The 20,732-nt window shown below is 42.1% G+C and overlaps 2 protein-coding genes across 4 annotated transcripts in view; both read right to left on the bottom strand.

The window, feature by feature from the left end:
• Positions 1-733: 733 nt before the first annotated feature.
• RPL14 (ribosomal protein L14) lies at positions 734-10,201 on the bottom strand. Of its 2 annotated transcripts, XM_044417156.1 has the most exons (7): positions 10,195-10,201; positions 7,336-7,359; positions 6,122-6,223; positions 4,671-4,765; positions 3,508-3,607; positions 1,809-1,862; positions 734-842 (listed from the first exon to the last, which is right to left on the bottom strand). In XM_044417156.1, exons 2-7 carry the CDS (start codon positions 7,336-7,338, stop codon positions 774-776), a joined length of 423 nt encoding a protein of 140 aa, XP_044273091.1. In that variant the 5' UTR covers positions 7,339-7,359; positions 10,195-10,201; the 3' UTR covers positions 734-773. The 2 variants fall into 2 exon arrangements, with proteins under 2 accessions (XP_044273091.1, XP_044273083.1); XM_044417148.1 differs by lacking the exon at positions 10,195-10,201 and having other exon boundaries at positions 7,336-7,388.
• Positions 9,944-20,732, bottom strand: part of ENTPD3 (ectonucleoside triphosphate diphosphohydrolase 3) — a 25,423-nt gene continuing 14,634 nt past the window's right edge. For both annotated transcript variants that reach the window (XM_044417137.1, XM_044417130.1), the window contains 7 exons: positions 19,773-19,923; positions 18,048-18,207; positions 15,811-16,041; positions 13,227-13,499; positions 12,831-12,941; positions 11,649-11,786; positions 9,944-10,194 (listed from right to left, as the gene is read on the bottom strand). In XM_044417137.1, the coding sequence (XP_044273072.1) occupies positions 9,961-10,194; positions 11,649-11,786; positions 12,831-12,941; positions 13,227-13,499; positions 15,811-16,041; positions 18,048-18,207; positions 19,773-19,923 (1,298 nt within the window). In that variant the 3' untranslated portion in view covers positions 9,944-9,960. The remainder of the gene's footprint in view (positions 10,195-11,648; positions 11,787-12,830; positions 12,942-13,226; positions 13,500-15,810; positions 16,042-18,047; positions 18,208-19,772; positions 19,924-20,732) is intronic.

The raw sequence follows: 20,732 nt of genomic DNA, 5'->3' as shown, positions 1-20,732 counted from the left end.
CAGAGTTCAGTCTCCATTGCATGTATTTAGAAGTAGCAAGCTTCCCGGGGCAAGAAATAGTCAATGGAAAGTCCAAACCAAACCAATGTTTTACAACTAGTTTAACAACGCCTATGTTGTAATGTGCTTATTTATCTTAATTACAGAACTAAAACAAAAAAAGGAGTTAAGGGATGTTAGTCTTTACCCTCCATTCTCTGCAGTCAATCTGTCTAGAAAGGTTATCATTAATCTTAACAGCCATACAACAGAAATGTGCAAATTCTTTGTCCCCAAGGGCCACTGGATCAGACTGTCTTCTAGCAGGCATGCCAGCCGTGGAGGGGCCTAAACCCAGGGTTCTACCTCCCCTCTCAAACACAGTGTTCCACCCACTCAGTCCATCTCCCACGTAGTTCTCCCACCTTACACCCTCCCCACCATCAAGATCTTGGGTGATATGCACACAGGTAAGGTTTTTGCCTCCCTGCTTACAGATGAGAGGCTGCTGCTCTAGTAAGCGTAACTTATCTGTTGTTCCCTGTTAGTAATATTATCCCTGAGAAACTATCATATACTGTGGACTAAAGTGGCAATAATGTGCTTGCAGTCCTGGGGAAAAGAGGTACAGTGGCAGAGAAATAAGAAAGAAAGGAGGCAGGTAGCTTGCTGTCCATGTATGTACTACAAATACTGTTTTTCTAAGGAAATTGATTAAAGCAACTGAAAAAATTAGACAGGTTATGCAAACATAGTGGGTGTAAATGAAACTCAAGTTTTATTCCGCTGCTAGTTTATGCTTTTTTGGGAGAAGCTGCAGCCTTCTGGAGCTTCTTTACTTCATGCTTGATGATCCTGTTTCTCTGTAACGAACAAAGGTGTAAATAGTTATAACCAAGAGCTCAGTACCCACTGGCCAAATCAACTCTACAATCACACACATATAAACAATTGAAAGGGTATGTTGCATTCAGGTTGAAGATATTTTAGTAAGCTCTTATCAAGAAAACCTGCATTCATTTTACAGAAGTCCATCCACTACTTCTTGTAGTTGTGCAGAAAAGACAAAATATAGCCAAAAAATGTGCAGAGTGACAGGACTTTTATCTAATTAACTGATTGTCTTCCTACATTTCAGTTAAAAAGCTGTTTCATTTTTATGGAGTGTTGATGGATAGATTTTTCCAGCCGATTGTACAGCTTGGATTTGTATCGAACTCCCTTGGCAACTCTGTCTATTTCAGTTTGCTGTTTATTAGTTGTTTTGCTTTCAAAAAATAAAATTAAAAGAAAAAAGATCTACCAAATAAAGATAAACAAGACAAATGGGCATGGGAAACAGAAGAGACAGCACACATGGTATTTTAAAATGCTCTCAGCAACTGTATTTAGTGGGCATTTCACCCACTGCTCTCACAATTCAAATTAACTAATTTTCCCCAGTGCAAATACTACCAACAGAAGCGGAATCTGAACCTAAGTAGATGGCTAACTGGGGCTACACACACACACACAGTTGCAGGAATCTGTGATTTCAGTGACAGAGAAAGAAACCAGTGCTGGTCTGTATGTTCATAGCACAGTGCCGGCTATACCCAGGCAGGAGCACCTACACTTATCTAGCTGTGCATCATTGTAAGAATATTTGTGGATATTCAAATGGAAGACAAAGAAACTGTGAGAATGGGCCTCAGGTTTGTAAATTAACAACACACTCAAAAGTGATCCAGAAAAACAAGTCTTACTCACATTATAAAATTATCAGCACTTCCACACCACTTTTGAAAACAATGATTTTTTTAAGAGTCAGTTTTGTATGCTTTACGTACCATTTTCTTTGCCTTCATGACTTTGTAACGATCAAAATCTGACATTTTGGCTTTCTGTGAAAATATTTTACAGGATAAACAAGATTAATAAGCAGAATAGTCTGCCTAGTTTAGACTATTTACAACTCAACAAGATACAAATATTAGCCCTACCAATTTATAAACGCCCAGATGTTTTATCTTGTTGTATTTCTATCCTACCCTTCCTCTAATGAGCTTAAGAGACTGTTTCTTTCCCTTTCCCATTTAAACGCTGCCAGGCAGATTCAGCTACAAAAGGAATGGCTGCTCCAAGGTCACCCAGTGAAGTCAGCCTTGTCTCCCTGCTGCTTCTACAACATTCCAATTACTACAACATGCTGGCTCTTTTATCTCCCACAGTTTTAAGTATCCATTCAATCTGATGGAGGAAACTTCTCTGGATACAAACCATTTTTAACTGGCTAAACGTAAATACATTTGATACTGTTAAAACCTTTATAACAGATGACATTTTAAAGAATAGCGGAAGTAGTGTGAACTTACTTTAATATAAGCTAGTTAAGAGTTTGAAGGAAGATAATCTCACTTTTTTCCCTATTAGTTACCACCCTACAGCCAAGATGGCTTTCAAAAATGAATGTGCACCTTTCAATTTCTGCCTCAATTAAAAATAAATCACTGCTACTTAAGTAATGCTTTAGTACATCCATCTATAATCAAATCCTTTAAGGGTGCAATCTTACAAGGGTGCTCATAAGGCTGGGAACTGGGTGGTTTACAGGTATCCAGTGATGAGCAAGAGGATTGGTGGAGGCAATAACTCCCTGTTCCTCCCACTCTTCTTTTTCACTACTGTTTTCAGTGTGATAATAGTACATCAAAGGAGGAGCGAAGGAGGCTAGAAAGGGCTTCAGATACTTCATATTCTGGCCAGTCCAGTCTTCTCCCTGCCACCTGAAACTACTCTGATTCCCAGCCCCAAGTCTGCCAAAGTGATAACACCATCTCCAACCCTGTAGCCAGAAATCAGAATCATCCTATGGCCCCTTCAGAAACTATCCAGTGACCACAGAATCATTCCCTAAAGTTTACAGCTTATGCTTGACATTCAGGCATAACACTATCAGCAGATATCAGGGAACCTAACCATTTACAGAAGTACCCAAAAAGAATTAAGGAAAATGTAAGGTACTGATATAATGAGGCAACTGGGCATTTTAAAACCATGGGCTTATTTGAAAGCAAAAAGAGCGAGTGGTGATAATACAAACTTTACCCTACCCTCCAACCAAATTCTTACCCCAAAAACCATTACAGCAAACAGAATAAAAATGACCAGTGTGGGGAGAAGCATTAAATTTAAACATTTAAAGTGGCTTGACAAATAAGCAATCAATCCCTGGTTCCAAAAGGCATCAAAGTAAGCATCTGACAAGAATAGAATTCCACAAACAAGGCACTCTGAAAAAGTCTCTCCACTATAGTCATTTCCTGTACTACAGATGGGAGGGGTACTCAAACTAGCACATCTACTGAAATGCTTAATAAACAGTCAGGTACATGGAGTCAGATGGCTCTGCAGCTGAATGGCTTTAGCTGCAATGGTGCTCAAGTCATTCCTAATCATTTAGCTTCCTGAGTAATACTATTGCAGCTACATTAGCATCAGTTTTTCACAGCACAATGTTGCATACATTATAGTATTTTGGAAACATACCTTTGCCCTGGCCTCAATTTTTTGTGCCCATCTGGTAGCTTTCCACTTTTCATTAATGTTCTCCTTCTCCCAAGCAACTCGCACACATTTTTGACGAGCACTAGATGTAAGAACACACACAAGGATTTGTTAGTGCAACGTAACAGCTTCATTTATAAATGACTCTTGACAACCTACACAGCATGCACTGAAAAACATTCTATATTTAAATATTTCAGTCTCCAGAGTTCTAAATATTTTCTATCATGTTCTCATTATTACTAAGTAACGAATGAAGAATTATAGCAACCTACACATTCAATGCTTCCCAAAATCTTCTAGAGAATTTTGCAACAGTTTTATCAGCATAATAGTCTTTCAATGAATATGGCAAAGAAAGGACAATAATCATAAGGGACTAGTTATTCATACAGTTTTATGGTAGCACTCTACATGCTGGAAGGAGTTCAGAAGCTTTTACTTAACCATGGTTTGTCATGTGGTCCGGCCAGACAAAGCAAACCAGAGCTCCTGAAGCTACCTTGTTTAAATCAACTAGCTACTGTTAGTCACAGTACAAAATCTGGATGACATGGCAAACTGTTGCTGTAAAATTAGAATTCTTTCTCTCAACAAGAGTAAAAGTGAGAAAGCTTTCTGCTACCCACTGACACCATGCTAAGCCATAGCGTAGTACAATAATCTCACATGACCAATAGGTCCAGCAGACACAAGAGTCCACTGTGCCAGCAAGAACTGAGCTGGTGAGGTGTCTCAAGATCTTATGAAATCTGGAATGTTACCAGGCCTGACCTGTATTTCAAAATACATAGAGGGCTGATTATCAAACCAGAAACTTTAGCTCAGATCTGCCACATAAGGCAATCTAAGATGGGCTGCTGGCAACATTCTATGGGTATCTGCCCTAGCTTAGCCATGTTCATACTGAATTTGGATCCCTCCATAGCCTGAATATTGGATATACAAAATAGCCTTCAGGCTGACCTGAAAAGGCAACTTCCTCTTGTGAATAATCTAGAATGCAGGAAAGTTCTGTGCAACTTTACATCTTTATCAGCTTTAAGAGAAATAGAACAAGATAAACCCCAATATTTTTCCTACAACACTAATAATAAAAGTGTTAATTCAAGAAGAGAGAGACAAGTAATTCTTAAGCTACCAACCTGTGAGGAAACTTGAGAACAAAGTCAGTTAGCTGCATGCACTTGAAAGGCATAGCTTGCCTTCTCACACCGCTGCAGGGACCATCTACTAATGCCTAAAGGAAATGGGAAAAACATTGGGTTTTCTGAACTGTTTTTGAGATTGCCCCTAACTTGGGGGTTAAAGAATAAAAATATTTTGTCTGCAAGGAAATCTGAATCAGTTTAGATTCTATTTCTGAAGGCAGAAATTTGAATGAGAAAAACCAACAGACAAGAGATACCTCTCCCTACCACCCTTCAACTCCCTTTATATATTAGTTATAAGGGAGCAGTATCTTCTTGAAGAACAGGAAGCTTCCCTGACTACCTTTCTATCCCACTTTCACAAAAAGGTCAGGGAGAGAAGCACCACTTATTTTAATACTACTAAATATTTTAATTTAATAGTAATTTTAATATTAAAATGACCACTTATGCATACTTTTTCTGAGAGTACATCCTATTTAGCATAGCACAACTTGAGAGCAAACATAGATAAGATTGTTTATCTATAACACATATGACTATAACCTGTTTTAACCTTTTAATTTTTTCTGATTTTATATTTTATTGCATTTTATCATGTTTTTATGGATTGTTATAAACCATCCAGATTGCTTTGGCTGTGGGGCAGTATAGAAATGAAATAAATTTTAATAAATAAAAATACCTGTGCTGCACTTATCTGGCAAGATGAATTCTTACCATTCTTTCTGATGCTTTACTTTGGAAAAAGTTTTAAGAAAATATGAACTATGGGAAAGGACAGGCTACACAGAATTAGAAAAGATTGTTTTGCTGCAAATATTCTAAGGTAAGCAGACAGTAAGCAATTCTAAATAGCTCAATATAAACTGAACAGGTACAAGAGAACTTTTGAAGTATAAGATGATCATGAAGCTGATGTCTTCAAAAAGCTAACATGTCATGTTTTGTAAGCAAACTATTTTCAAGTATAAGCCAAAAAAAGGGAAACATCAGGGAAATTATTATTATTATTATATTATTATAACATTTCTATGCCGCCCCTTGCCGAAACCTCGGGGCGGCTTACAACATGATAAAATACATTGAAATACAATAGTACATAAATGAGCCTGCATTGTCAGTGACCATGAAGGAAACCCCCTCCTCTGCAGCCACATAGATATGCATGCTACTAGCCCCTTAGCAGTTTTTTTTACCATGTTGCTTTTAATCAAGCAAACTGGTGACAGAAGCATGGGGAGACCCATGCGCCTGTTCCACCAATTCACTGGATTTCCATATGGGTTGTGAAGGAAAAGGATTCTCTTCCTCTCCAGATAGCAAACAAAGGGGGGGGGGAATGCTGGCAGAGTAAGAATTGCTGTCTTTTCCTTCTCAGCAAGTCTGCATTTATTTGGAATTCATGATAGTTTCAGAAGCACATCACAAACTTGCAAACTTACCCTGTTTTGATCAATAACATCCACAATTGCTACTAGCTTGCCTGCATGCGGCCCAAAGGAAATGTAGGCAACTCTGCCAATCTCAACATAGCGCTTGAACACCTTAATGGAAAAAATGTATTATTTTAATACTGCTAGATGCACACAGCCCTGTATGATGAAATTTAATAGCCACCTTTTATTAGAAATCACCCATACTCAGGAGCAGCAGCAGACAACTTGGGGGAAAGGAAGTCACTACATCATCCTCCATCCTTCCCCACACCATCTTTTTCACATCATTTAAAAAAATGTACAAAATGCTTGTAAGCAATATACAATCCTTCTCAACAGCCCTATAAAATAGATCACTTATTTACATCACATTTTACAAAGGAAAAAATGATACCCCCCCCCCCGTTGCTTACAATGGAGAAAAGGGAAGGCATGTGCAACGTTTGCAGTAACTTTGTTTAGGAAAAAAATACAACAGATGTGTGAAATTAGGGGGCTGTATTTCCACGAGTTTGAGAAAAATATGCATTTTGAGAGGGTTTTAAAGAAAGGTTCAATCCTAAGCACGTTTAGCTGTGGATGAGGCCTGCTAGGTGCTTTAGACTTTTCCTGTCTAAAGTTGCACAGATGGACGGGGCTTTCTGATCATATCCCTCCACAGTATTCATATTAAGCCACACTTTCTTAATGCATCTATTCATGCTTTATGGAAACCAAAAACAGGGCCCCTTAAAGAAGCGAGGCAACCTTCCCGAGGAACCCTACTGTGGAGTCGTGTCTGATTCCGGCTCTTCCCACCCGCGGGATCCATGGGGTTAGAGCTTCCCCACGAGCGCCCGCCCCGCAAATGTCGGCCGGGCGGGAGGGCGCGATGTGGCGGCGCCTAATCACCGACTACGGGGAAGCTTTCCCCAAGGCCGCAAGACAAAGGAAGCAGCCGGACGGGGCTAGCAGAAACCCCCCCGATGTCCCTCCTCACACCTCTCGCCAGCTCCTCGCGAAAGGCCCGCACTACAACCACCGCTTATTCCCTCTCTCTTCCCAAGTCGTGGCACCACCGAGGTCCCTCCCGCAGCCGAGGCAGAACTACTGCTGGGCCCTCCTCGACCTGCCGCCACCGCGGCCATGCCTGCACGAAGCTGCGCCCCCCCCTTCTTCCCCGCGATAAGCCGCTAACAAAAGCCTCGCGAAAAAGGCCTCAGCCACGCTCACGCGCTCACCATGATGGCTGCCGCACGAGCCGACTCAGAAAAAGAAAGAGGCACTTCCGGTCCCGTCGCGATACTTCTTCCAATGCCCTAACCACGCATGCGTAAGAGGAAGAGGCGGGGTTGAATGACCTCATTTCCTTTGGCGGGGCAGAGCCATGTCGCTGAAGTTCGACGATGCAAAGGGGGTGATGAGGCGCATGCGTGAGGGCGCTTTGCGAGCTGAGTGGGAAGACTAACTTCGAGCGCTTAGCTGGCACGCATGCGTTAGTGCATTGCAGAAATCAAGGATTCCCGCCTTCTCCGTGATCGGCTTTACTATACGCATGCGTAGTAAACCAGTATTGTGTAGCCTGAACAGTAATGATGATTCAGGCCAAAAGGGGAGCGCTGCGGGGCGGTACACCATTAGAATGGATGCAGAGAGCAAAAAGCGGCCCAGGACTGGACTACTTTTGGCTACGCTCAAGCTTCTTTCGTTGAACTCAGTGAGTCTCGTTTCTGATCAGTTCCTGTTACTGGGCTAGATAATCGGTCGATGATGCAACTTGCTTGCAGAGGAGATGCATACAAAAAATTATCTAACTGCACTGCTGGCTTTATAGTAAAACTTTTCCAGTGGGTTCTTGTCTCTCCTGCAGCTAGGAAAGGCATAGTGCTGTCCTCTTTAATAAAAGCGGAAGTTCTGCATAAGAACCATGCAGGAGCGAGCCAGGAGCCCTTCTAGTGCAGTGTTCTCTGCCCATGGAAATGCTAAAGCAGGACAAGAGTGCTCTTCCCTGCCTAGAAAGAGGGGGCAGGGTCAGGGATGCAAAAGCTGAAGGGGTGATTTTTTTCCAGGGTGCCCATGTCCCCTTTGTAGTGAATCACCAGATGCTGTTCGAGGAGTCTGTTTCCACCTGCTGCCTCTTCTCCTGTAGGCTGCTTGCCAAGAGCCTGTCCCTTTCTGGATGAGTCTCCAGAAGCCCATGCCTCAGGAGGACTGTGTGTCATCCGCTGTGTGTGACCTCTCCTTCCTCCCCTTTGTGCATGTTGTGACCCCGCTGAGTGCCTGCGAGCAGCACCAGAGGCCTCGGATCCCCCCCCCCCGCAGAGGGGGGGATGCCTTGGTGACGACTGGCAGAAGGAGCACCATTGATGTCTGTGCTCTTAAAGCAGCTGCGCTGTGATGCAGGAGAGGCCTGCAACCTTTGTTATCGATGACTTCCTCTTTGAGTGTGGCATGTTTGTCTCCTTGTGCATTTTTCCTCCATACCCCATGCAAATATAGAATAATGCCACCATTCCAGCAGCATAATGGCAACTTATCTCCATCCTGCCATCCTACCAGCATCATTAGACTAAAAGATTGCTCTCTCTGCCTGCCAGTCAGCATGCCAATTCGTCATATCTCCCCTCTATAACGTGAGAACAGCCCCATGCTGTTCATGTTAACTCATCTGGAATAATGACCAAGGCCTGGTTTCCCTCTCTTAATCACTCCAGTAGCTTAAACATTTCCACCTCCTGCAATTCTTAGGTCACTCTGATTGGGAATACCAGTATATGAGAGGGCAGTGAAGAATAACAAATCTGTTTTATGTAATTGGGGATATGAACCCTTGAAGAAAGCTGTTTAAAGTAACAGAAGAGCAGGAGAAAACTGAACATTTATGAGATCTGGAACAAGTCAGAGATGTATTGTAAGAGGAACTCTTTAGAAGGACTGCTTGGCCTTAAAAAGAGGCAAGCAAAGGGAGATGCAGTAAAGGTGTACACAGTTATATTTGGTGAAGAGAAAGTGGATAGGGAGACATTTTTCTCCTCTCCTAACACCAGAACCAGAGATCATCTCATTAATCTGAATGGTAAAAGATTAAGGACAGATAGTATCAAGTGTAAATTGGAGTCCTGCTACTGCAGGGGCTTGGACCCGATGGCCTTCTTGATCCCTTCCAACTCTTCTACTCTATAACTCTATGTACTTTTCATATGGCTGTTGTGAGGATAAATGGAGGCGAGGAAGACAATGTTAGCCACAACAGGTTCCTCACAAGAGGAAAAAAGGTGGCATATAAATGCAGTGTGATGATGATAATACAGCTTCTGGTTGATCTATGAAATTTGCTATTCCAAGAGGTGATGAATACCAACTTGGACAGCTTTAATGCAGGACTGGACAGATTAATGGAGCAGAAGGCTATCAATGGCTACTAGTCCAGATGGCTGTTGTCTTACCTCTAGAATCAGGGGCAGTATATGCCTAGATTCATCAGTTGCTTGGGAACATGGATAGGCAGATGCTGTTGCACTTTATCCTGCTTGCCATTTCCCATATACAGATGATTGGCCAATGTATCAACAAAATACAGGACTACATGGGCATTTCTTCTGATTCAACATGGTTCTCCTTATGTTAACCTTTTGCAAATCTCCAAAAGCCCAGGGCTTTTGGCTGCAGATATATCCTAGTTGGTTTTTGTTGCTGCCCAAAAACAGTTAAATTCAAAAGTGCCACAAAGGTCTGAGGTAGATTTATATGTTTGAGAGGGTACACCTTGTTATCGTTGTACCACTCTTTCCTTTGCCTCTTTTTTATTTGTCTCTCACTGCTTTTTAAAAGTAAGTACATGTGCAGGCCTCCATCATGAGCTTGTTTTATTCCGCAGCAAATACATGTTCAACATGGCAAGCGTTCTTTTGCATGCGTGACACAACACATGAGTAGACAAGGAAAATGAGACAGAGTAACACCACTGCTGTGAAGAAGAAAAGCAGTCCAGCAAACAAGGAGGGATTCATAGGGAACCAGATCCTGTCACTTTCTGCTGGGATCATGTTGGTGAGATTGAGCATGTAGCCCAAGGACCAGGCTATGCTGCTGTTTCCAACCTGAAACACAAAAAGGAACCTCATGAGAATCTGCAACCGTCTCAACTTAGGGCCTTTCCAGAAGAAAAGAAAAAGCTGTTTCTGTAGATCAGCCTTCCTCTATCTGATGCCCTCCAGTTATTTTGGACTACAAATCCCAGCAGCCCTGATCATTGGCCATGCTGGCTGGGGCTGATAGAAATGGAAGTCCAAAGTATTTTGCACTTCAAAATATTTCTCATGCATGGATGGTGAGAGAGGAGCACATAAGGCATGCATGCTCATCTTCATAATGGGAAACCAAGGTTTCCAGGTATATCTGAACAAGGCCATTGTCTGATAGTGGGGAAGAGCCCCTTTGCCTCCACAAAACCTGTCCCATCTATACATTTCTTCATTCACATTTACTGAAACACTTCCTACCCACAACACTTAGCCGGCCTTGCTGTACAGAACACATGAGTAGCAATTGCAAATGCCTCCCTCTAAAAACAACAGGATGTGTGGGAATGTTGTGGCACAGAATGCACTACAGCACCCCAAACCTGGTATCAGAACCCCTGGACCACTTGGGAGGCGTCTACACTGCAGCTAATTTCAGTGTCAGCATCGCCTCTCCTGAAACAAGGAAGGCGTTGTCTCATGAATTCCTCTCACATGGTCTGTGGGTTCTGATATTACTTTCACAGAGTAGGAAATATTTTACTTCTGCATGGTGAATTCAATATCATAATGGAGCTTGTCATTTCCGCAGCTGCAGTAAAAGCTCAAGAAGACACCTGCCCTGCTCTTTTTATTCTTGTGACATTTATTTATTTATTTATTTATTTATTTATTTATTTATTTATTCGATTTATATCCTGCCTTTTTCCTACAAAGGGCTCAAGGCAGCTTACATCGTTCACCTCCTCCATCTTATCCCCACAACAACAACCCTGCGAGGTAGGTTGGGCTGAGAGTCTGTGACTGGCCCAAAGTCACCCAGTTGGCTCCATGGTTGAGCGGGGACTGGAACCCAGATCGTCTGAGTCCCAGTCCCATGCTCTTAACTACTATACCAAACTGGCTCACATACAGAGGGATCTTGGAAGCAGGAAAATAAATCTAATGCCTGAAGTAACTGCTTGACATCACTTTATGGTTGGGGCCAACCCAGGACATTTTAGTGCTAAAGACAAGCCCAAATCCCAGCCACACATTAAAAAACATGGGGACACGATCTACAAGATGGTTCCCTGAAAGCCCCATTAGAATGAATGGGGATTTTGTAGGAACTCCAGATCTGCCTCCTGTCAGTGCCCCAGGGCTGGATCAACCCTACTTACAGTAAAGCCAACCTGTTTTCAGATGTATTCTTTTGCAAGAAAGGGCTGTTGAGATCTCCTGTAAAAACAGCTCTACACACTGAGTGCCTAACTTCTTAATTACTTTCCCTTCTGTCATATCTTCCTTGAGGTGGGGTGAATAGAACTCACTTCCTTCTGAAAATGTATCTGAGGCCAATTCTCTGCATTGAACTTATATCCATGTATCAGAAGGTAATAGATGTAGTTTGCTGAAAAGCAGTAAGATCTCGCATATGTTTCATCAAATTTCGGTAGCATATATGGAAGCTGAAAAAAAACCAAAAATAGTTATTAGAAGGAAATCAATAATTGGTTTAAGAAAAAGCAGACCCAATGAACTGTGAATCAAGGCTTGGGATTTTAGGATGGCATTTTTCTAGTTGTCCCAATCATTTCAATCACAGTGGAAGAGCAAGTCATGTTTAGCCTACAATTCGCATCAGCCTTAGCCTGCATGTAGTGAGGGGTGGTGGGAGTCAGAGCCCAGCTGAGTGAGAGCCAGTGTGGTGTAGGGCTTAACAGTGTGGGACTGAAGCCCAGACAATCCGGTTTTCAGTCCCCACTCAGCCATGAAGTTCACTTGGTGACTTTGAGTCCAGCCCTTGTGAGAATAAGAATGAGAGGAGGAGGAGAATTATGTAAGCCACCTTAAGTCCCTTCAAAGGGAAAAAAAAGCCTGGGATATAAATCCAATTAATAACATTTGGAGGGCTACAGGTTGGCCACACTTGGTATAAAACCTGCTTCTCCACTGTGATTGTAGTGGCTGGGGCAACTAAAAGAATGCTTTCTTAAAAGGCATCATTACCAGAATAACTGAGAAACTCAAGATGTATCTGAAAGGGGAAAAATATATTAGGCAAACAATATCGATATGGAGATCTGAAAACTGTGCCAGTCAGCTTTCAGGCATGATATCCATTTTCCAGAGAAAGCCTGCCAAGACAAAACTGCCGAGCCACTGCACTTTCTCAGCTATATTTAATACAGAGCTGAATATTAGATTATATTCTACCTTTCTAACAATATAAATAAAAAGGCACAATTTTATGTCCTGTTCATTTCACTGAGAAAGTTGGGCCCTTGCTTTCCTTTGGCTGGTTTGTTTCCAGCATATCAGAGCATTTCAGGGTTCTACTATGACATCTGAGAGTGAACTTGAAGGTTTTGAAAATGGGAAAAAAACTAATATACTTTGTGGTGTATTTTTTTGCTTATGCATTTTGGCAAACTGAGATAGTGTGTTTCGCATGGATATAAGCTATATCCTTTGTAGATATTTCCTTGCAAATTTACGAGATTAATACAGACCTGGTTCCAATTCTGCGAGCAGAAACTCCACATGCTTGAATTAAAATCAGCCAGTGAAAATTGTCCAGTTAAATTCAAAGCATTGACTGTGTAGTAAAATCCAGAAAATGCCTATGAATAAAGTCAGATGAAAGGTATTTCACAATTATCATTCTAATTGTAAAGATCTGCCAAGTACAGGAAAAAAATATGCCTGCAGATTTATTTGGTTGATTTTTAAAAAGTACACTCTTCCCACCCACTCATTTCCATGGTGGCGTACTAGCAAGTATTAAGCAGCATCAAAATTGCAATGCAGTAATATTGGAAACCACAACTACTCAGTACGAATCACAGCCATAACCACCAAATAAACAAGCAAAGAAGCACAATAAGAAGCAGATAAATAAAACATACCACAAAATTTCCTTTTATTTTTGGCTGATGGATTCCGTTAAATGAACAGTCTTTCTTGTCTCTGCAAGATGTGAAATTAAATAATACAGACACGGCCTCCCTACAGAGAGTTGGATCCCCAGTTCCGACGACAGTTACAAGCTGGCTTGCATTGTAATTCTCTGTAATTAATTTCTCTGTGCAGAGGCTTCCATATAAATGCTTCATTGTTAAAGCTGTTTCATAATTCTGAGGATAGCATGGATTTTCAATCCTGGATTTATTACCTGAATTCTGAAGGTTAATAAACAGGAAGGATTTTCATTAGAAGGAATAATTTAGACAAGCATAATTGAACAGTCTATTTTGTGTATGCATTCTAGAGTGTAGCCAGAATGTTAAAGAAGCTATCCATGGTGCTCAGTCAGTTTCAGGGCTAGGGTTCAGCACATGGATGGCCCTTTTAAAATTCAGACTAAAGTCCAGAGGGGATACCATGCCCCATAGACACCAGAGCCACTCTCCTCCACCGCACACATTCACTCACACAAACATATAACTGGAATGTCATGGGAAGCTGCTGGGGAAAGAATTGCAGAAGCAAAACAATGAGGGGCAATAAATTTGTTGTCCCACGCTTCCCACCCATTATTTTCTCCACCAAATTGTGCCCTTTAGAATTTGCTTGGCTTTTGTAAAAGCATTCATTGCAGTTTTGTTACACCTGATTTAACTGTCCTCCATTTTCTTGTTCCATATTTTCTGGCTACTAACTACAAGAATATATAAAACCCAATTAACTTGGGTTAATTTACACTTTACAATACTGTTCTTTTGCTAAACATTATGGCCCTCAAATCCCAGGACTAAGTAGACCCAGGGCCTCAACTGTATCTACTTCTGTGCATCCCATTTTAAAAATACACATTTTCACAGATACATTTGCGAAAAATAAATGAGTTACAATCAAGATCAGAGCAAGTCCTAGAAAGTGACATGGTTGGGTATTTGCTATGACCTCAAAACCAACTGCACTGCCCTTATGGTACTCCCCTTTCTACTTCACACAAAGTATCCAAGGAGATACAGCCTAAGAGAATTATCAGATTGCACACCCCATCTCTTCCAGACTAAAGAGGATCACTGAGGATGCCATGAACAAGAACCCCCTCCAGAAAAAATCTTGGGAACAGCACTGATCAAGATTGTGCATGTTCTACAGAAAGAAATTGCTGTTTGCTCCTAGAAGAGCAAACATAGGATGGATCTGTGATCATCAAAACACAGCTGATCAACAGTCCTCCAGATACTTCCTGAAGCTCTAAGAGCTGTATCTATTTTGCGTGGGAGTCCAGGCAAACACGGACGTTTGGCCAGCATTTTCTGCAGTAGAGAAGCACATTCCGAGGAGAAGCATGCTTTCCAAAACACAGCGGATGCACACCAGCCATCTACAACAAAGCGTGACTCCCAGATTCTTGTCCTCGAGTCCTGACAGATTGAAACCACCCCTTTATTTCCTGCTTGACACTATCTGTCTTGAGAACATTCAGAAACTAATTTAGTTTCAGTTCATTTTGATGCGCTACATGTTTACTGTGGCTCAAACCAGTAGGTACGGGTGGCCATATAAACTGTGCCACAGTTGTGGTGTGCCCTGAGACACTGGCAAGGGAAATTCACACTTGCTCTCTCATCAGTCCTTTGCAAAGTATCCACAGATAGCCATGCAGTGACGAATTCTGGATCAGCTCTTTCATGAATATTTTCTAATTCTCACAGAATCCTGAAGTCCATAAGCAGCAGTAGATCCTATTTGCCACATTTGTTTATCCAGCCATGACATTTTCCTTTCAGATTGAATGTGCAGTCTCCTAACCTGTGGGGATAGCTAGAAGGTCCTACATACAAAATATGATGCTGGATGTATTGAAAATACCATATCCCAACCCAGTATGCTCCCATGATATCTAGAGGGAGAGCACAGTGTGATGCTGCATCAGAACTTCCCATAGGATGTGAAGTCTTTATGCTTCCCAGGCATCCCACATTGCTAACGGGGATCAGTCCGCCCCCTGCAATTGTATCACTGACGTTTGACAGTGAACACACGGAGGAGGAAGAGGTACCTGCTCTGCAGGACTTAAGTAGAGAACGGGATGCTTGGGATGCATGCTCCAACCTGAGACTGCCATGATGCGCAATATGCCTTACATAAGCTTGTGACAGCAAGTCCTGCTTGTGCCATATAGCCCAGTGCAGGCCACACTATAGGGCAGCCTTCCCTAGCTTGTGCCCTTCAGACGTTTCAGACTACAGCTCTCAGCATTCCTGCCCACTGACCATTCTGTCTGGGCTGCGGTTCAAAATATCTGCGGAAGGCTTTCAGAGACACACAAAAACCTGCCTAATACCAGGTCAGTTTATTTGTCCTTCTGGCTCAGAACGATGTATTCCCAATCTCCTGTTCTTTGGTCCTTTTCACTGAGGGCGGCAGGGCCTGGAGCTGGGACCTCTGCGTGAAAAACCTGTGCTCCCACCACCAAATCACTGCCCGTTCCACACTCCAAGCGGTCCCAACGGAACAGCAGTGCCTTGACTGTACCCGCAGTATTGATGCTAGCAGCGTTTTCTCCGCTTCATCTCTCCCGTAACACTGGAAGCTGTGTGTGTACACTTTGTAGGGATAACCGTACAGCTGCACTTGCAGCATGCTGTCCGACGCTTCAGTACTTTCCTCTGGAATGAAGGATATTTGGGTGGAGGCCCCTCCTAAGTCAAGTGCCCCTGTCGTCTCTGCTCCGTGAGGATGGACCCAGGCACTCCAAATGTTTTTCTAGAAATAAAGAGCGTACGTCCAAAAGATCAGCTGTTGTGGGGATCGATGGTGCCCTCAATCCTTTTTTGCTTAACAGGGCATCCTGAATTAATGCCCAGGGCAATGTAGGAAAACTTGTTCCTGATTGTCTACAGGATTCTTATAGATTAGAACACCCTTTCAAAGATTCAAGCACAACCAAAGATGTATGCAGACTCTGTTAAGCACGGGGTGTGTGGGATAGATCATCTTGCACAGATTGGACCAGAGGCACAACCCCCATCAAGCTATATGGTAAGTTTGCCAAGGTGGGTAGCAACCTAGGCTTGGCTCTGCATTCGTTTATTTTAAGTGAAGTCCTGTACAACTTTAGACAGGAAAAAAGGCCTACAGTTCCAGCATCCCCAGCCAGCTGTGTCTAAACTCACGCAGGATTGCACCCTTGTTACATTTATATCTCACAGTTCTTCAATCATGGACATTAAGGGAAATTATTATTCTGAAGTTAGTTCAAGATCCTAGCTGCTTCTGTACCTGGTAACCACAGTTTCCTAGTATTGACAAAATGGAAAATTAAACTTCCAGTACAATCCTACAGCCACTCGACAGAAATGGGGACTCTGGGCTCTGAGCGCCCACCCCGATCTCCCAACTGGTGCAGACTGAGCCATGCCAGCTGCAGTTCTGGAGTCACAAGCACCACCTCAGAGATGAGTTTTTGAGAGGGAGGGGAAGGAATGTCGAAATCAGCCATCAAAATGTTAGGAGGCGCATGGAAGTGACCGTCACCTCTGCGCCACTCCTGTGGTGCACAGGATGCCTGTAGTTCCTGGCAGGTTACAGGCTGCCTCACTGAACTGCACCCCTCATGGGATATTGCGGCTCGCCAGAAGAAGAGAAAAGAAGAAAAGAAGGAAAAGAAAAGACTGTGTGTCATCATGACTACTGCATCCCTTTGGTTCTAATGGGTCTACTCTAAGTACAATAGATCTGGTTCCAATCTACTGATCTCTCAAAAACAAACATGCACAAATGAGGGAAGGAATAATACGAGGCTGGAAGTGCACAAGGAACCATTTTTAGCCTATGTGCAGGCAGTGCGATGGGGCAGGGTGTTGTTATGCAGAAATCAACACATTTCACTATCTCAGCATCAGGCTACAGTGGACAGAAAGAGACCACTGCAGAATCTTTTCAAACAAACAGCCGTGAAAGGAAAGGAGTGGCTGTTCCCTAGAAATAATGGCAGGCCTATGACACCAAACAGTATGAACTAGAGAACTTCCCTAAAACAGTCTCCCCCTGGTGTCCCCCAGACTCATCCTGGCTGAGGGTGATGGGAGTTGTAGTCAACCCATCTGGAGGACATCAGCTTGGGGAAGTCTGCTTTAAAAGAACAGGGAAAGCTCTACACAGTCTTGTCTTGTTAGGTCATCCAGTCTGTGTGCCATGTAAAGTTCGTTTTGTTTATTACACCTCTGTACCACACAAAAGCTAAAGTTCTCTGGGTAGTTTACAAAAGTCAGAGGAATGCATGATCTCTCCCGTCCTGTCTTCAGGGCAGATATATAAGCAAGAACAAGTAGGAAATGTAAACCATAGAGCTGGCTTTACAAATTTAAGCAGGGGATGCTAGGAGATTTGGTTTTCAAAATATGCCTAGAGTAAGAATTGCCAAAATGTCAGTGCAAGAAAAGGAGCTCTCTTACTACTTGGAAAGATGAATAATATAATTGGCCTCTTAAAAGACCGTGTTTGAGGATGTAATAGAATAGCATCATTTGACAGGACTTTTTATGTCCTAGACTAAACAGGAGATGGTTCTAACTAATGAAGTTTGCAACTTTGTAATTCTGCATGCGATTGTCATAATTTCAGGCTGGTTTTTGTTAATGCATACAGTACTGATATGCTACTGAGCTGTACTGCAATCTCCCCTTGCATACAACAAAGGAGGTTATGCTAATCTAGTGATTTACGAAAAACAACAGTATGTAAGAAAACATGCAGTTTTTTCCACACACCTCCAAGAAATTTCCCTTTAAATAGTTGGCTGTAATCCATCCATACACCCCTTCCGCTTGCCCAGTTATGATTTTAGCACCCCTAAAGTCAAAGGGCTGCGATGTGAAGTAGTTTTGAATGCTCTCAAGGACTTCACTGGCTGCTGATTCATTTTGCGACCTAAGCAATTCACAGAACACAAAATGCTGAGTGTCTGAAAGGAGAAGTATGCCCTTCATCATTTGCCAGATCTAGTGGCTAGAGGAAAAGATGATTATTGTCTGTGTTTAGCTTGGAAGAGCAGCCTTGAATAAGAAATGAGTACAAGAGGGTGTCATACACACAGGTACTTTGTTCTTTTGCTCAAAATTGATGATTCAGTCAAATGTGTGAACTCTCTCCACTGAAGGATATTGTCTTTCCGATAACATCAGATTGTATGAAAGTTTTACCTCTAGTGCTCAGTCTGTGCTGGCTTATTCATACATTATCACACTTGACTAAAGATGAACAGGCATGTATGAATAAGCCCAAGACACACACCCAGCTAGACTAAGAACACAATCCTATGCATGCTCATTTGGAAATGTCACTAAGTTCAGTAGGATTTACTCCTAGATATGGTTATATAGCATTGCAACCTACAAGTCCATATCTACTTCTTATGAGTAAGTTCCACTAAACTCAATAGGACTTATGTCCAAACAGACCACAAATCATTTCCAAGATCCCAAGTTCTTCATATAAACATAGGTTTTGTGTGCACTGTGACCTCATGGGCATCATCTAAAAGATCCAGAATCTAATACTTTGCTTTGTTTGCAAGGAGAACAAGCAGCAAATGTTGGCCATATTACTTATTTGGTAGAGTCCTCACATAGTTTCTGTGCAAAACCATACAAAGAAAAATGCGGTTATTTAACTTGGTGTCCTGCAACAGTAGGGGGTTGGACCCGATGGCCTTCATGGCCCCTTCCAACTCTACTATTTTATGATTCTAAGATTCATGTAGATCACAATTGTTTTGCCATAATGGGTATTAATTATAATTTATATGCACCCAGTGCTGTAGCAAAAAGACACAATTTCCATGTATCAAATTCAATCTACTGCTTTTAAAACAACAATGACATAGCAAACATTTCTTTCAATGGAATAAAAAATAACGAATCCAAACACAAACATAAACTGTTCCTATGTGTTGCAGGCCATTTTTACCACATGGAAAGTTAATCTTTTTTGTTCTTTTGTTTTTGAAAAATCTGTGGATGCACATTTTAATACAATAAGCCTACACATGGCAACAAATGTTGATTATGGCTGCCACACTTTCTTGGCAGCACATAGTACAAAGTGAAGTGATCAATGACTTTGCCCAGGCCCACTCAAGAAAATCAGAAAATCAAATGTGATTCAGGAACACTAAGTCCTGACGTAAATACTTTTTGTTAAGGCCCTCAGTAATCACAGATCAGACCTGAAGTATATACCTGTGTTAAAGTCATCAGTTTAATTCAAGGGATGATTTTATTTTTGAACAATATATGCAAGGAAGATCAAAATACCTCTTCAGTTTATAAAGTTTCTTAGCACACCCATATCTATTAATCTCCATTGACTGATAGGTTTTAAGGCAAGGGGGAAAGTATGTCATAATGAATCATTCTTTGGCTCTGATGCCCTGAATATTGTAACAATGGATAAAGAATTACTTGTCAGGATTTCCAGTGGTTTTCCAACCATACCTGAGAAGTCTCATGCCAGCTGTGGCTCCCAGGTAGACAGGTGTGCTGCTATGTAAGTGAGAAGGAATCTTTTCCTTGACTTTGTTCATACAATCATTGATGGGCTCAGCAATTTCCCGAGGGTTATTTCCATAGCTGGATATCCCAGGCCCTAGGAGAAAGCAATTAAAAGATTTTGGTTTTTGCCAAGATAAGGCAGTTTCGATGTGCTGGTGAAAACAGGACTAAAATCACAAGGACTGCCAACACCTGGCTAATACATGGCAAGCACTGCAGACACCACACGAGCATGGAATAAAAACTGGAAATTACAGTAGCCATGTTAAGTACTACCATAAGGACATATGAAAACTTTATTTGTTCACAGATCACTGCACTTGCACAATTCACAAGGCCAAATGAAAACATGAACGCAATCACATTTTCCCGAAAACGCTTGTGCATTCCTCAACTTGCAATCATGATGTTATGGTTGGCCCACTCAGTCAGACCATGCTGATTCCATCTTACCCAGGTCCAGGAGACAGAAGCCTCCCTTTTCCAATGCAGATGGCCTTGCCCAAGTCATCTGTAGGCCAAGTGCTACTGCTTAGCCACCTGTTCACAAGCAAGCTCTCCAGTGACCTGAACAGTAAGTATCTTCTACCATCCATCTCAGAGCAGGGGATTTTTATTGCATTACATAATCTAATGTAATGTGATGATGAGCCTTTACCAGACAGACAAAACAACAAAGATTCCTCTGAAATCTGCACCCATGCAACCAGGAGAAGGATTAGAGCAGATGTACTCCACTGAGAAAGCAAAGGCTTTTGGGAAGGAGAGGGTCCAGCTGTTCCAGCAGGGACAGGAAATAAGTGAGCTTGAGACTGGCATGAGGAGAGGTCACCCATGTTTTCTCCAGGACAGATGCCCAAGTTCAGTTTTCCCCAACTGGAGAGTGGGGAGGTGACCTGAGAA

Source organism: Varanus komodoensis, unplaced genomic scaffold, assembly GCF_004798865.1.
Source record: "Varanus komodoensis strain SLA01 unplaced genomic scaffold, ASM479886v1 scaffold10, whole genome shotgun sequence".
NCBI classification, from domain to species: domain Eukaryota; kingdom Metazoa; phylum Chordata; class Lepidosauria; order Squamata; family Varanidae; genus Varanus; species Varanus komodoensis.
Note: the sequence above shows the minus strand (reverse complement) of the source record. Positions and strands in the feature narration are given on the sequence as shown.

Bases quoted from the DNA above. Each gene is read 5' to 3' on its own strand.
- RPL14 (XM_044417156.1), bottom strand. The intron at 3,608-4,670 runs GTTGGTAGCTTA...TCTTACATCTAG, and splicing joins GTTCTCAAGTTTCCTCACAG to TGCTCGTCAAAAATGTGTGC. The intron at 1,863-3,507 runs GTATGTTTCCAA...ATATTTTCACAG, and splicing joins AAATTGAGGCCAGGGCAAAG to AAAGCCAAAATGTCAGATTT.